The following is a 15296-nucleotide window of genomic DNA, read 5'->3' as shown; positions in this document are numbered from 1 at the left end:
AGAAAAACTCACTGGGTCCGTTTGTTTTGGAGAGTAGAAGACCTCTGCAGATAATTCAGCTCAATTCTTAAGTTATCAGGGATGAGGGGTAAGCACACATTCGCAGGTGCTGGGGGAGTGGCCCTTCTGTGACATGCCAAACCGGGTCAGAGAAACGCTGATTTGTAACTTCAAACTGCTTTATTCTGTGTTTTTTCCTGGTTTAAATCACGGTTTCTGTTTGTTTTGGAGAGGAAGAGACCTTTGCAGATAATCTCCTCATAAAAAACCTCCTGAACAATGAACACTGAAGGAATCCTAACCAGGAGTTCACACTTGACACATGGGAGAAGCTTCAGCTGTTCGAAACAGCAATCCTCATGGCTAGATGCCACTAAATCTTAGACACTGCTCCTGTAAAGTAATAACCTCTTAGTGAGCTGAAGGGGTACAACACATTTATGCAGACTTGTAAAGTCCTTGATTGATAAATTAACTTCCCGTAATCTCAAAGGACAGGTGCGGTGATATTCAGTATTGATCTTATTATACCAACAAATCCCAAGAAAACACCCTCAGATCTCACCAACAATTATTGTTTGTATGTCCAAAGCTCGAGATGACTCATTCCTCTGACACAACAACAATGGAGCTCCATTAAAAGCAAATCAATGAGCCACGCTTTTTTGCAGCGGGTGTCATGTTTCTTCATTATGCTGAACTTGGACACTATTGTTGATTGTAAGTCGTCCAACACACATTCCCCTGCTGCTGTAAAGCGCTCTGAATCCTCAGCTGAAAATGGATGCAATGAATGCACTCTGTTGTGACAGAACGTAAGGTATCTTCATACATTTGGCTCCTGATTCTGTGGGGGTTTTCTGGTGTAGTTGTCTGTGACAAATTATTGCGCACCCCTGGACTAAAGCTTTTTATGCCTCCCTGTCGACAACATTATGTTTTGGGGGTTTTTGTTCATCTGTTTTAGTCTTATGGATGGCATATCTCAGGGACATCTTCAGGAAATCTCTACAAATTTGGCACAAACATCCACTGGGGCTCAAAGGATGAACCGATTAGATTTATATAGGCAAAGGTCAAGGTCACTGTTGGTGACCTGAGAAATTTGCATAATTCAAGCATTCATACAAATTTCACTAGTCTGTGAACTATACTGTAAGCTCTCGGGGGAGCTCTTTTTCAACGAGGTGGAGGGGGGGTTGTGGTGATGGCAAGAAAAGCATGCATGCATGCCGGTATATTAAAGTGAATAATGATGATTCATCCTCATGTATGAATCATGCATCAAAAATAGCCTAGTTTTATGCATGATCCATGATGAAGAAGATACAGCAAAACAGAAATGCATGGCAGAAATAGCATATCATCAATATTTTATCATGTTTTTAGGGAACTTCATGTCTTATAGAGTCAGTTAATCTTATTGGATAAGATGATGAAGTGACATTTTATATCCAAAAGGTCAAAGGTCAGCTTTACTGTGACATCATGATGTTTTGCAAAACCACTTCTTTTAGCTGTGACCCAGGAACAGAACCAATACCAGTACCCTTAAAGTGATACTGATACTAACAGAGTACTCAATTTGATACATTTTTTGTCCCCTTTATGTGAATAGAAGCAGTCTGTTCTGTAAAATGCTATCAGTCGCTGCAGGTATGTAGCACAGCCATACTTAAAAACTTTTTGGTGGCATTTTTTGCACGCTGAAATACCATTAGAACAAATACACCATGCTTGGCTTCACCACACCCCAGTGGTTATTGGACCAATCATATGTCACCTTAAATTGAAGAACACTTGCTGTGATTGGCTACAAGCAAATATTATTTTTTATTTTTTTGTGAGTCCAGGTTATTGTTGGATTGGACCAATTTAATTTTTTCACTAGTAATCAACTTAAAAATGTGTGTTTATGGTAACAGTACACTTTTTTAAAAAATTTTCTTGTTAAATAATGTTAAAATAAATGAGTAATCAACTTAAAAATGTGTGTTCATATGGTCATTAAATACCTAATTACCATAATTATGGACACAAGATTTTAAGTTAATAACCCATATAAGTTAATTTGTTCTGAATAAGTTTTCCACATTATCTAAAAGAAAATTCTAAAGTGTACTTAATTACCAGATCCTCATAAAATTTAAGTTTTTTTTCCATTATTACCTACTCAGCACTAGATGCAGAAAGACAAAGTAAGTGAGTTGCTAGTGAAAATAGTGGAGCATGTAGCAGCTGAAGACGCCAACATGCAGCTTAAAAAGAGTGAATATTGGTCTTACATTTGCAAGGTTGTCAAAGACACAACTTTGAAAAGCATTTAATTTTGCTTAATGTCTGAGGATTTGATAATAAGCAGCCGTATGCTAATAAATTAACAATATCAACTTGAGGTGATAATGTGTCAGTGTTGCGTTTACAGCTTGTTGCTCTGGTCCAAAGTGGCCCAAAAAATCAATTAATGCTCATTTAACTTGAATTACTCTTCACAAAGATAGAGCAGCGCACACACACACTCCCTACCTATTTCCTCTCTCATTTCCTCACACACACACACACACACACACACAGAAACACAAAACCCCTGGCGCCCCCTAATCTGACGCAGCAGAACCAGTACCATAAATAGCACTTAAATTGATATCATGATGTTTCCACAGGAGATAAAATAGCTTCAGTCAGCCTCCTATACTGGCAAACCTTTAGCCTGGCATCCCTACAGCTTAGCAGGTTGAGAGTTGTTCTTGGCAGCACCCGCCATGCGGTGACGTTTCCATTACAGCGTAGGCAGAGCACTATTTGTCTCACCCTCTGTGTGTAATGGAAGCAGCAGTGATGTGTTGGTGTACTGTGAGTTGTGTGTGTGTATGTGTGTTTGTGTATGAGTGTGTGATTAGAGGTCTGCCATCTGGTTTGAAGCATTTTGATACTTCTCCGCAAAAGTTCCAGGGTCATCCTTTGATGGATGGCCTTATTTAGACATATCCGATTTCTGGGTTTGCTCTGATTTGAGACAGAAGCCTCTCTCCATTCATGCTTTTTGTGTGTGTGTGTTGCATTTATGTGTGTTTTCACACCTGTTATGGGCTGAGAGCTGGTTCTGCAGGGGCCACAGAAAAACAGTCCCTCTCTGATTCAATTACCACAGTAAGCAGAGCTGCAGGGGCAACAAGAGGCCAGGGGACAGCACGGTCTGCTTCACACAGGCTTCCTGACACGGGGTTGAACAAAGAGGCCTATCAATTCTGAAATGTGCACTTACAAGCTTGATTTCACCTTTCCGTCTTTTTCCCTTTTAAGTCTCAATGCCTTCCTGAAAGCAGCATCTCCTAATCCTTCATTTGTCAGAAGGCGTCTGTGCTGAAATTCAGTTTGCAGGAATTCGCCTAACAGTTCTTTTTTGTGGGTAAAATGACATTTCCGATGGTGGCATGCTAATGGTGCAAGCCGTAAGCATTTTCTTGGACTCCTAAGTTGTTGTTAACCTTTTATGTTTTTGCAGAATTGTGATGATTGTGTTTGACTGCATCCACACTTAGAAATCTTAAAGTGTTCCTCCGGCTTCACTTGTGCTTTCATCTGAATATCACTCCAATTACATTTTTGCAATGTTCCCCCCTCATTTATATTCGCAAGCAGTGACACTTAAGAAGACTGTTTCTCTTTTTGACTCTTGCTCTCGCTCCCACTCATCATCTCTGATGTGACAGTGCTGGCAAATTGTGATGTGCAGGAATAATGATATTTGAGTGCTGGCTTCTGGTGTGTAATTGAAACACTGGGGCGCGTTCGCACCGCCCTTCCCTCCTCCACCCCACTAGTGCCAGCTGTGCCACTGATACAGGAGCAGTGGTTCGCACAGACATCTCTCATGCTGCTGGCAGGTGGCAAGCAGATACATTTTCTCTGTTATTTGTCACTGGTTTACTCCAGCAAACCTGCAGCAGCACTAACCTGTGACTCTTTGTGTTTCTTACCTTGTTGCGCATGTGTCAAAGCACACAGACCGCATGCTTGTTTGGCTGTGACTGACAGCATTGCGATTTAAACATGTTGCGGGTAAATATGCTGTGTGTGTCCTGTAAAAAGAAATAATGTTTGTGGATCATGAGAATGCATGATTTAGCTCAGATGACACCGAATGCTGCATTTGCTAGCTTATACTAGGACCACCCTATGTTACATTGAAGTCATTAGGAAAACTTTTTCTCACTTACCTGCATGGTGAACAAAGAATCCCAAAATGGAAAAAAAAATCTTGGTGAAATGTGTTACACATGGGGACCATGTGTAACACAACATTTTTTCATCCCAACTCGTCAAATACCACCACATTGACAGTGAACCTGTCAAAGGGGGCGTCCAGTAGCTGCATTTCATTCCAACTCAAAGGGTGCCTTTGTGTGTCGGTGCCTGATGCTGACGTCCACTGACAAAGCCGTGTGATGATTTGGTGTTCTGCCAGTTGCATCAACAACTGCCGCCGCCTGGAGCATATTATACTGCAAAGAGAAGTGCCTCTATCCGTATCTGACGTCGAGATCACTGACAAAGTGAGGTATTTGATGACTTGGGGATGAGAAGGGGCTGTTTAGCAACACCAAAACTATGTTGTATATCAAAACATCTGTTTATAAACTCCCACACAACTCCTGCAGTACAACGTAAGTCTCATATAGTCATATCAGTTGTGAGAAAAACAGTTCATGAATTCAACGTAATATGGGGTGTGTGATTTATACATAGGTCCATATGGTAATTAGAGGGTTAGGTATTCCTTCCCAAAGTTTCTGCACTCATAGAGCACATGTACAGTTCACAATGATAACGGTGGCAGATTTACAGCTCAAAATTTAGTCAGTCTTGAAGCAATGTATCTCTGATTTCAGACAGAGGTTAACAAAAAGCAGGTTTTAGTTTCTAATCTGTTTTAGCTGATTTTGCCGGCTGCAGCTGTTGCTGGCATATTCTATCAGCTGTAGGTAGTTAATTTTATACATAATGTGGTCCTAAAGGATCAAAGATACTCTCCCTAGAGACTTGTACTGGATGAAAATACAGAATTCTCACTAGATGATGATCCATGTAGAAGATGTGGAAATAATATGAAACAACATTGTTTTTGTATTGCAGTGTAGAGCTAGTTAGACCTAATAAATGTGACATGGAAAAATGTCAGATCAGACTATTATTTAATTCTAACATAACCTTGTCTGGCTGCTTAGTATACATATTTAAATGAGCAAGCAGAGGTTAGATTTATGCCTTATAATTCATATCTTCCAGCGGTATGTTTCAGTTTTAATGAGGAAAGAGAAAAGGCTTTGATGTGGACTAACTGGTGTGTACGGCGAACTTAATGCTCATGCAGTATCTCAGGTAGGGAGTTCAGCTGTGGTTGCTGAAGTGTAAGAGCAGGGCAGAGCTGCTAGTGTTATGCTGGCCCCACACTGGAGGACAATTTGGCAAATTTTTGGTCTGATTTACCCCCAACGAATTCTCCCACTTCGAGGCTGGTCTGAACAGATTATCTGCCCAAATGATCCTGTAGCGTGAGGAGTTTACATACATAATAATCTCAAAAAATAATAGAATAATCTTAATGCCATCGACTGGACCGACAGTTTTGCCCAATTTCAGCTCCTAATTCTGTAGCCTCAAAGGAACAACAATATAGAATATGGGAAAGTCTTTTTGGGCCCCATGGCATCACGTGACAGACCCAGGAGTTGGTATACCACTTTTTTGCCACTGTTTAAAATTTACTGGGGGCTTGGAGCTGTCCATCTTTAGACAGAGTATGATTTTGACAGCTTGTCACCTGCAAGATTAAACATTTTCCCAAATTAGGGACAGTTTAGATTAAAGAGGCATTGAGGTCGTGTACAAAATGCTACACAAAAGGACATAAATTGCATTAAGATGTTTTTATCTAACAAAAAAATTCTACTTTCTGCTGTGAAAACCATGCATTATTACTGGATTGCAATAGAGGGTTTTAAATCCTGTTTATTTGGCATCTTTTGATGATATTTTCGGTTTTGGGAGGTTGTGACCAAATATAATCTGCGGTATTTAGCTGTTCTGTTGGAGAATGTTACTGTTTGCTGAGCTAACTCTCTCTCTGTCTCTCTCTCTCTCTGTGTATGTGTGTGTGTGTGTTGGCAGGGTGCGGCTAGAGGCCTTCTCCGACAACAGCGGGAAGCTGCAGCTCTCTTTGCAGGAGATCATAGAATGGCTGACAGCCAAGGACGAGGAGCTGTCGGAGCAGCTGCCCATAGGAGGCGACGTGGGGGCCGTCCAGCACCAGAGGGAGTTCCACCAGGTAATGAGGACCATGATACCTTTTCAGTGCACATATTACACATCCTATACAAATACTGGCTGAGTCTTTATTCTGCACAAGAGGAAATAGATTTCCACGCTATATCTACATACAAAATCCACACATGTGCTCCGTTAAATTGAGTCCAGGTAGATTCAGACATGAGAACAGTCAGTATTGTGTGTGACAAAAGGGACAAGACTCTCGCGACAGTACAGAGTGCCCTTTAAAGTGCTATTTCTGCCTCTATAAGGGATCAGTGTGAGAAATGGATTGAGGGTGTGCCCAGGGTCATGTGCTATGATCTGTGCGATGTGATGGCTCTGTCACTGGGATGTGAGAAGCTGGAGGTGGAGAGGCCAGTGATTTTGGAGGCAGTGGTTGTAGTGGGTGGATTTGTTGTGGCTATTGACGATTAACATGGGAAAGAAACAGACATGCTTTTTCAGATGTGTTTACAGAGTTTTTGCAGGCATCTTTTGTAGATATTACAGATATTGATCAAAGCTGAGTTTATTGATCAGCTGCAGTCAATAAGAGAAGAAACAGGTTCAGCTGTCATTGTTACTATTGACGGAGTCTGAGCTTTGTGCACTGCAGTGTTTGTTGAGAATGCAAAAACCAGCTTAAACACAGTGCAGATACATGTTTTCTGAAGGAAGAGCTTTACTAAATGCTTAAATAGACATGATTGTTGAGACACTGTAGAATAGCCTTAATCAGGATGGGAAATTTACTGCCACTGTCGCTGGTCGATTCTAAAATCTACCAGCCTCTCAGAAGATTACCATTGTTTTTTGGGCTGGTGAGTAAAGCAAATTTATCAGCCACTTGCATATTTTACCAGCATTTGATCAATTGTGTTCCAATGTTAGTTTTGTTTTGTTATCAAATATATGTAAAAAATAAAATAAAATAGCTGAAGTGTAAAACTTTTGCCTCCCTGCTCTGGCAGTCAGAGTAAACACAGTTGACCCTCTCCCAGAGTGCTCTCTTCAAGACTTACTTTACAAATATTTTGACTTTAATACTTCCTTTAAATGCAGAGTTTCTATCTGGAGCATCCACTCCATAAACTTTTCTTGGACACCTCTTAGGCTATAGCTTCCGACATACTCCTAGTTGCTTCTGTGCTATGATCGCTTCCGCCTTCCTGCCCTTTTCACTCTGGCTGGCCCGTAAAAGTCGCCACAGATACAGGCAACTCCAGTATACTGCAAAATACAGAGAGCTTACCCTGGCAGCAATAGGCTTAACCAGCACTGTGTGAATTTGTTTGACAAAGACTTGAATGTAACAGATGTTCATTTATATGTAAAAGTCCCAAACTTTAGTTTTAAAATCCGTCTTTTCTGATGCTGTAAAATATAGAAATAATAATTAAAAGCTTTCACCAGGGTCTCTAAAGTGAGCAATGTAAGTCACATGACTGAAAAAATAAAGCTCCAACTGTATTTTCACTTTTACTTTACGGATGTTAGAAATGAGTTTTGACTCAGCTGACTAGAGAGATGTTGGGGTCAAACTAATAATTGTTTTCGATTAGTCTGTTGATTATTGTCTTAATCAATCGGTTAATCATCTGGTTTGTAAAACATCTGAAAATGATATAGGATGGTTGCATCAAATGCTTTGTTTCTTGAACCACAGATATTTACTTTAATGTACGACCAGAAAAAGAGATTTCTCACGCAAATGTTTGGCTTGGAATTTGACTGAATGATGAACAAATCAATAATCAAAATAGTTCTTGTGATTGACTAAATTGACTAATTGATTAATTGACTAGTTGTTGTAACCAAGCAACAAGCTCACGGTCTGAAAAATGAAGTCGATCAGCAGAGTTACATGAGGATTAGCTCACCTCTTTCTAATAGCTATTGGTTAATGATGACAATGGTACGCTGATAGGATTGGCAGCCATTTAAACATTTTATTTTTTACAATATAAAAGTTCAAGGCTTTAGGAAACATCAGTAAGATTTGCTGACAGCGGAGTGAGCCACCTCCTCCTCCTCCTGTCAGATAATTCCTCCATGGTTCAGTGATTTGAACTGGCTTGTAAATCCCTTCAAGGGCTTGTGTGGATAGAAGGGCACACAAGCTCACAAACTCAGAGACTGAGACCTTATTGATCATGGCACAAATCAGCGCTTGTTTATCTTTCCAATAAATATTTTCACCCTCATGTTTTAGGGCAGGAGAACCAATACTTTCTCTAAAACCTTTGCTCGTTATTAGACTTCTGCAGGACTCGATCAGGTGACAGAGTTAAACTGAAATGTTGTTTATTAAATTTCACTCGCAAAAACACAGACCAAGTTACATTTGCAACATACACCAGGCTTCTTTTAGCCTTTTTCTTCTCACCCACGTGTTTCATTAATTTTCTCAGGTCTGTGTTTTCGTGGTCAGACTTTGCTCCATCGATTTTAGTTTGGTTGCACCTTTTTATAGAAGGTAAATAACCTGCGTGTTTTTCACCTTCCCCTGAATATAAACAAATATAAAACTCATTCATCCAAGAAGGGAAATTAATTTCTGCAAGCAAATTCAGTGATTTCTTTCTAAACACATTAAACATGTTAGGAAATACTTGTTGAAACCACATGAAAAGACTGAACTGTATAATACTGCATTGTGGAGTTAGATTGTTAAACTTTTTATTTCTGTGTCCAGAATTTTTTTGTCAGCCTAAAAGCATGCTCGACGACGCACTGGAGCAACCTTAACATAATCTCTTCCCTTTATGGATAAAGAACGAGCTGCAGCGAAGCAACACTCTTGTGAGCAGATAACTTAGTTGCACAGAGCACACACGTACCCTGAGCCGAAGAGCAAGCTGCCGCACAGCTCCAGACTCTTGTAAGCGACATTACCAGTACAAGGGGTTAATAACATATTTGTCTTTGGTATGACAAACTCATGACACACATTTATTTTTGCCTGGACTTTAAAAATGATGCAGAAAATCACCAAACAAGACATACAATGTTCCTGTTAATGAAGTGAATGAGTTTATACAATGTATTTCTTTTTGCACATTGCCAGTGTGACACACTTTTAGCTGGGTTGTGTTAAGATCAATTTTTTGTGTGTATGTGCAGGACCTTTCTTTAGTGGCTCATATCTCATTATCGTTGTCTCCTCCAGTCTCGCACCGCACCATCTTCATCACTCAATACAGTGGAATGAGGTGCTTTTTCCTCATGGGGATGCTTATTTTATCTTGAAAGGCTCTGCACACCCACACAAGTGTATTACATTATTTTTTGGCTTATTAGATCTCTTTTTTGGGTTGAAGTTGGTTTGAGGGTGTGAAGGGATTTTGCTAAGGGCACCAAATCTACTGGTGTAAATTGCTCCTTCTTAACAGGTACAACAAAACTCACCAGAGAGTCAGTGAGATGTCAAGCAAGTGTTAAAAGCCCACACAGTACAGGAGGAGGTACAGTTATAATATCTTTACCACATCTAATGCCACAGTGTAAAGCCCCGCATCGAAAATGTTACGTGAAGGGATACTTTGCCATTTTTAAACCAGCTTTGTATCATCTGCATTTTCATACACCCGGACGCAAAGAGTATGGGAGCAGATAGAGAGAGACCCCCCCCACCCCACCTCTTTCTCTCTCAGTGCCGCAGACCTTTACCTCTGTTTTCACTGGTCATATAGCACCAATTTTAAAAATATTTGCATCTTTTCATTGCATAGACAGCCCAGTTTAACGAAAGACCAACTTTACAGCAGTGAAATACTTCTTTAAAGTCAACATATGAGACTATCAAGAAAATGTTTTGAAGTATCAATGTAAAAAAATGTCTCCCGTGCTTATTATGCTGTCATGTTATGCCATAATTAGATTACAATTACACATGCATTAATTAATTAATTAATGCAATAATTAATGCAATTGCTGTTGTAGTTAGTACTATTTAGTATAAAACCTGCAGATAATAATTATGATTATAGTGTAAGTAAAATAAATAATTGTACACAGTATGTGAACGGCCAGTTTTCATACTACAATATACCTAGAAACTGTTATACTGCTGCAATGTTAGTAGTACTTACACGTTTTGTCTGCAAAAATGTATTTCTATAGTGACTAAAGCTCTCAGATAAATGTAGTAAAGTAGAAAGTGCAATGTTTACCCCTGAAATGTAGTTTACTAGAAGTTAAGTGGCATGAAAATAAAATACTGAAGTACAAGTACCTCAAATTTGTACTGAAGTACAGTACTTCAGTGAATATAAGTAGTCACATTCCAGCATTGCCAGAGAAGTCTAATCAACCGGTAAAATGTGTTGACTCATTACAGCCTCTGGTCCCTTATAGAATTAAATACATATATAAACTCGGGCTCTTTTTATATCAGACTTTCTTAATTTAGCAAGCTGACAGAATAATTGGAGAGGATTTCAATATTTTGTCAGTAGCCTTTATTTTATTGGGCAGATCAAAAGAAAATAAATGGGTTTCCTGTGTGTTAAAGACACCCACTGGTGGGACAATAACAAAAATCCCAGGATGTCTTTAAGACTGCAAAGTCTCTCCACTGAAATCTTTTTTAATTGACGTGTTATATAGCTCTGTGTGCGCTGTGCTGGGGAGACTCTCATAAAGTTGGCACAGACAGGAGTTGCCCAGCAGGCATATGTGTGCGTGTGTGTGTGTGTGTGCGTGCGTGCGTGCGTGCGTGCGTGCGTGTGTGTTTGTGCGCGTGCCTGTCTTACTGTTAGAGTCATACAGATTGTTGGCCTGTTCAAAAATAGCTTCAGACAACAAGCAGAATAAGAAGCAGTGGCTGCAATCATACCAGAGAAAAAGCATTTGATTTTTATGTTTTTAACAAAAAAGGAATGAGCTGCCATGATATTTAAATCAAGAAAACAATAAAGATTCAAATGAAGGCTTTGAAATGTACCTGAAGGTGTGTGTGTGAAGGGTAGAACCGTTAAAATTTATGCTCTTTAGATTCTTGCTCCTGTGTGACAGGAAGTATCGGCAGAAATGCCACCTGGGATGCTCAAGATGTTCTTTCATCTCCTGGTAAATCACCTTAGTTGTGGGTGATGTATCTCAAGAACTGGAACTGGTTCAGACATTTGGAAGCGCACACACATGCACACACACATTTACAGTAGCCTACACTTACTCTCTCTCTCTCACACACACACACACACACACACACACACACACACACACACACACACACTCGTAATTGGTTCTGTAAGTACAGCAGAGTTTCCCTTTCCACCCTCTTTCCAATTTTCTGTGCTGTCAGTTTGTGCAGTGTTTCTGAAAGGCGACTTGTATTGACAGTGAGAGGTTTGGGGCTCCAGTTTAATCCCACTCTGACTCCCACCTTGACTGGTGCACTGTGGAATCAGCCTCCCAATTAACAGGACGATGAAAAAACCACACTCACACTTACACACAAATCTGCAATTGCTTCAGTCCGCCTTCTTTTCCTTCTTAATGTCTCTTTTTCCTCCTTGTGTCTCTTTTGTCACACACACACACTGTCAGCTTTTATGCTTTAAAGGTACAATGTTTAATCCTTTAAAACCTGGTTCGTCATTAGTTTTCTTGTGCTGCGTTCAGGCACCTGTCACAAGCTTTCTTAACTCTTTGAAATCTGACTAAGACAATGACTAACTTGGCAAGAAATGTCCCACAAATTGCAAGAAAAAAGTTAAAGGTGACGAAGAGAATGACCTGAAAATTCATTTTAAAAATGGGGGAAGAATTATCACAAAATTGTCAAAAACATGGGAAAAATTCCAGAAAGCTATATCTACTGTATACTCATTATAATGGTATGTTTTGTTTGTTTTTTTTTGTTATTTTTACCCCTCTTTTTTTTCTTATTTTCAGGTAATTTTCCACTAACTTTTTGCGAATGTATGTATTTATTTTTGGGATTTTTGTTTGCTTCACTTCCTTCTCCCAATGTTTTTGAAAGAAATCAAACCAATTTGCTTAGGTTTCAAGGCGTTAACGTCAGGCTACATCCCCAAAAGAAATTGGGAGCAGGGTCTCAGTGGTCTACAGCTGTTTACATTTGTGGTGGCTGATGTTCAGAATTGCTTTGTCAGACTTGGTGGGCTCACTTCACAGATAAATGTAAGCTGTTTTTGTTAGACTCTGTAACTTACTGATTTGCTCATAGAAGTCCTTAAATATCTATGTGAACTGGATTCAGCATTACCTGTAGCTACGTTGTCTGCCAGTGGTGTGTCAGATGCAGAGTGAAGGTTCTGGCACAACTTCACCTACTTCCAAGGTGCATGGAGAAGGAGAATAAATCAAAAGTAGTCGAAATCCCAGCAGCACTTAGTATACTCAGTATTTAAAACAACTTGTTTTGGTTTGTGGCCTTGAGTGGGGCTTTAGTCTGGCAGTAAAGTTGTGGTTCGGGGTTTAGGTACTCTGGAGTCCTTCACTGTCTGCATGCAGGCATGTGAGGAGGCTCCAGAGTGTCTGAAGGTTCAGATACTGCCAGATCAAGACTTTGCAGATGTTTAGACTCTAGCGTTAGACACAGCTGTATGATAAGTGACATACACTCTATAAGGTTAAATCATTGTTGTGTTTCTTTAAGTTTTTGGTGTGTCTTTGCCCATGAGCTTTTCAGATCTGATTTATGTTGTCATTGAAGTAATTTATTCATTTAAGATCAACCGTGGCTCATCCAGTTCATTCTTTTATTCATTTAAATGAAGACTGACCAAGAGTACAGGTTTTTCTGCATTAGTGATAACATTATATAAAATATTAAATCTTGTGGCTCTTTTAAACTTGTGCAATATTATCAGACCAAATGGATCAAATCCAGATTATGAAATGAGTCATTTCACTGGGGTTGTTAAAAAAAAATCTATCCGCTGATTTAGAGACGTCTCTTTTACAATGTAAGTCTATGAAAGAAGTATCTTTGTGCCACACAGTATCACCTTAATTATAACTGTTAATTATACTTTGCCACTATGAAAATTGGCTTCAAAGCTGGGCACCGAGCCCATCCTTAAATGTTGAACTGAGGGCAGACTGGACACGACAGTGACTCACTATCGCCTCTTTAGGTACAAGTGGTGTTACAAGACAGGATGGGGCTGGGGAGTAGCTGCTTAAAATGTTCATTTTAGTTGATATATCTGCAGCATCATACAAAGACATCTATCACATAATGGTAAAAGTGATACTTCATATTCTGTTGATGATGTTAGTCCATTTTTTAAACACTATAATTCTGTGCATGTCTCACACATTGCACCTTTTAAAACTGCAGTTCGTGTTCTCCCTTTCCACAGCTATCCCTCCAACATTGTCAAGGCTACTTACTGATGCATAAGGCTCAAAAAATTCACTAAGTCATTCATAGGATTCACTGTTGAACATGCTTCCTCTCCTCTCCTCTTCCTCTCCCTCTCTCAAAATGTTCCATTTTCAGCACAGCACGCCTTTATAATCTGAGATGCCTCGGCTTCCCGAGCGTCTGGTCGTTCTAAAACTTTCCCGACAAAGCAGAGAGGGAAATTGCATCCCAGTTTTCTATGGAGAATTAAAGCGTTTTAAGAAATGTGAATTATTGATCTTAAGTGGATTTATTCTGATGTCGTTTGTGTGTGTGGGAAGAGCTCTCTGTGCTACATTTTTATGAGTGTGTGTGTGTGTTTGTGCATTTGCATGTGTATTGGTTTGGGAGCATGTTTACTGTTTGTGTATTTTGGGTGGTGGTGGAGAAGTTTTGGGTGGGAAGATGTGTTTGTGAGGGCTGTGTGTGTGTTTGGGTGTTGGGATAAGTGAGTGATTTCAGGGTTTGGGAGGGATTTCATGTGCAGCTGCAAAATCTTTTCTGCGTCATGCGACGGGGCAAAGGAAATAAAAATTCATCCTCTGTGTTCTCAGAAGCGCATTCAGAGGAGCCGTCCAGAGGGAGGGGTAAAAGGGATGCCATCAACATGTTTAGACGAAATGAAGTCAATGAAGTCATTTCCTCCCCCTGACTTTTTCTACCCCATGCATTATGCATCTTAATCTGATCTGAAGGCTTCGCTCTTAATGTTCCTTCAACCAAAGATGAAGCCTCTGAGTGTGAAATTTAGCTGGAATTAAAGTTTTAACATGACAGCTGGCTCAGGGAATCTGAAGCTCAGCTCCTCTTTGGGCAGCAAAGCAGCTAAAGAGGGTATGGAGAGAATAAAGAGAGCGAGAGGATGAAAAGAGTGTAAAGGAAAGGAAAAAGGAAAGAAGCGAGAATATGAAGAAGAAGAGGGAATTTGTTTGTGATTAGAGAAAGAGTGTGGAAGAGAAAGACAGCAGGTTTTTCTCTATGACTGTTGCAATGGGAATCTTATCTTGCGCCACAGCTCCTCACCGTTACACACTTTTGCATGTTTGCTCGGTGCCGGCTGGTTTTCGCTGGTGTTTCGCTCGGTGTTATCAGGGCTGCTCTGCTCTGGTCCTGAGCTTTTTCTAATAGGTGCTGAAACACTGCTGTGCCGCACAACACTGCTAATTCCAGCTAGTAATGTAGATTTTCAGCTGAAATTGTAATCTCCTCATAGCGTAAGAGGATTGAGTACGCTGGCTTCACCTAAATAAATTACTTTGAAGAGAGCTGGCTTTAATTCACACACCTGCAGTGTGTTTTATACAGAACAAAGATTAGTGTAGAAGAATGAAGAAGGTTGACACACTGGCTTTCTTCAAGGCCCTGGGGAAGCTCTGGGTATCTGCGCATTGCATTTGTGTGTGTGTGTGTGTGTGTGTCTGTGTGTGTCTGTGTGTGTGTGTGTGTGTGTGTGTGTGTGTGTCTGTCTTCTTGCATAAGGAGTGCAGTTAAATCTGGACCAGTGGAGCTGGGCTCTCCAGCTAATTGGCTCTTCTGTGTGTGGTGGCCAGCTGACCAGTACTCCCAGCAGATTTGGTCTCCTATTGTGCCCTGGGCTCTCAGCACA

At 40.1% G+C, this 15296-nt stretch overlaps 1 protein-coding gene across 1 annotated transcript in view; it reads left to right on the top strand.

The window, feature by feature from the left end:
* The window catches only part of drp2 (dystrophin related protein 2), a 105089-nt gene that overhangs the window by 20301 nt on the left and 69492 nt on the right, over window positions 1-15296 (top strand). Inside the window, exon 3 of the mRNA XM_042493960.1 lies at window positions 6172-6328. Coding sequence (XP_042349894.1) covers window positions 6172-6328 — 157 coding nt within the window. The remainder of the gene's footprint in view (window positions 1-6171; window positions 6329-15296) is intronic.

The sequence above is a fragment of the Plectropomus leopardus genome, chromosome 9 (genome assembly GCF_008729295.1).
Source record: "Plectropomus leopardus isolate mb chromosome 9, YSFRI_Pleo_2.0, whole genome shotgun sequence".
Classification (NCBI taxonomy): domain Eukaryota; kingdom Metazoa; phylum Chordata; class Actinopteri; order Perciformes; family Serranidae; genus Plectropomus; species Plectropomus leopardus.
Note: the sequence above shows the minus strand (reverse complement) of the source record. Positions and strands in the feature narration are given on the sequence as shown.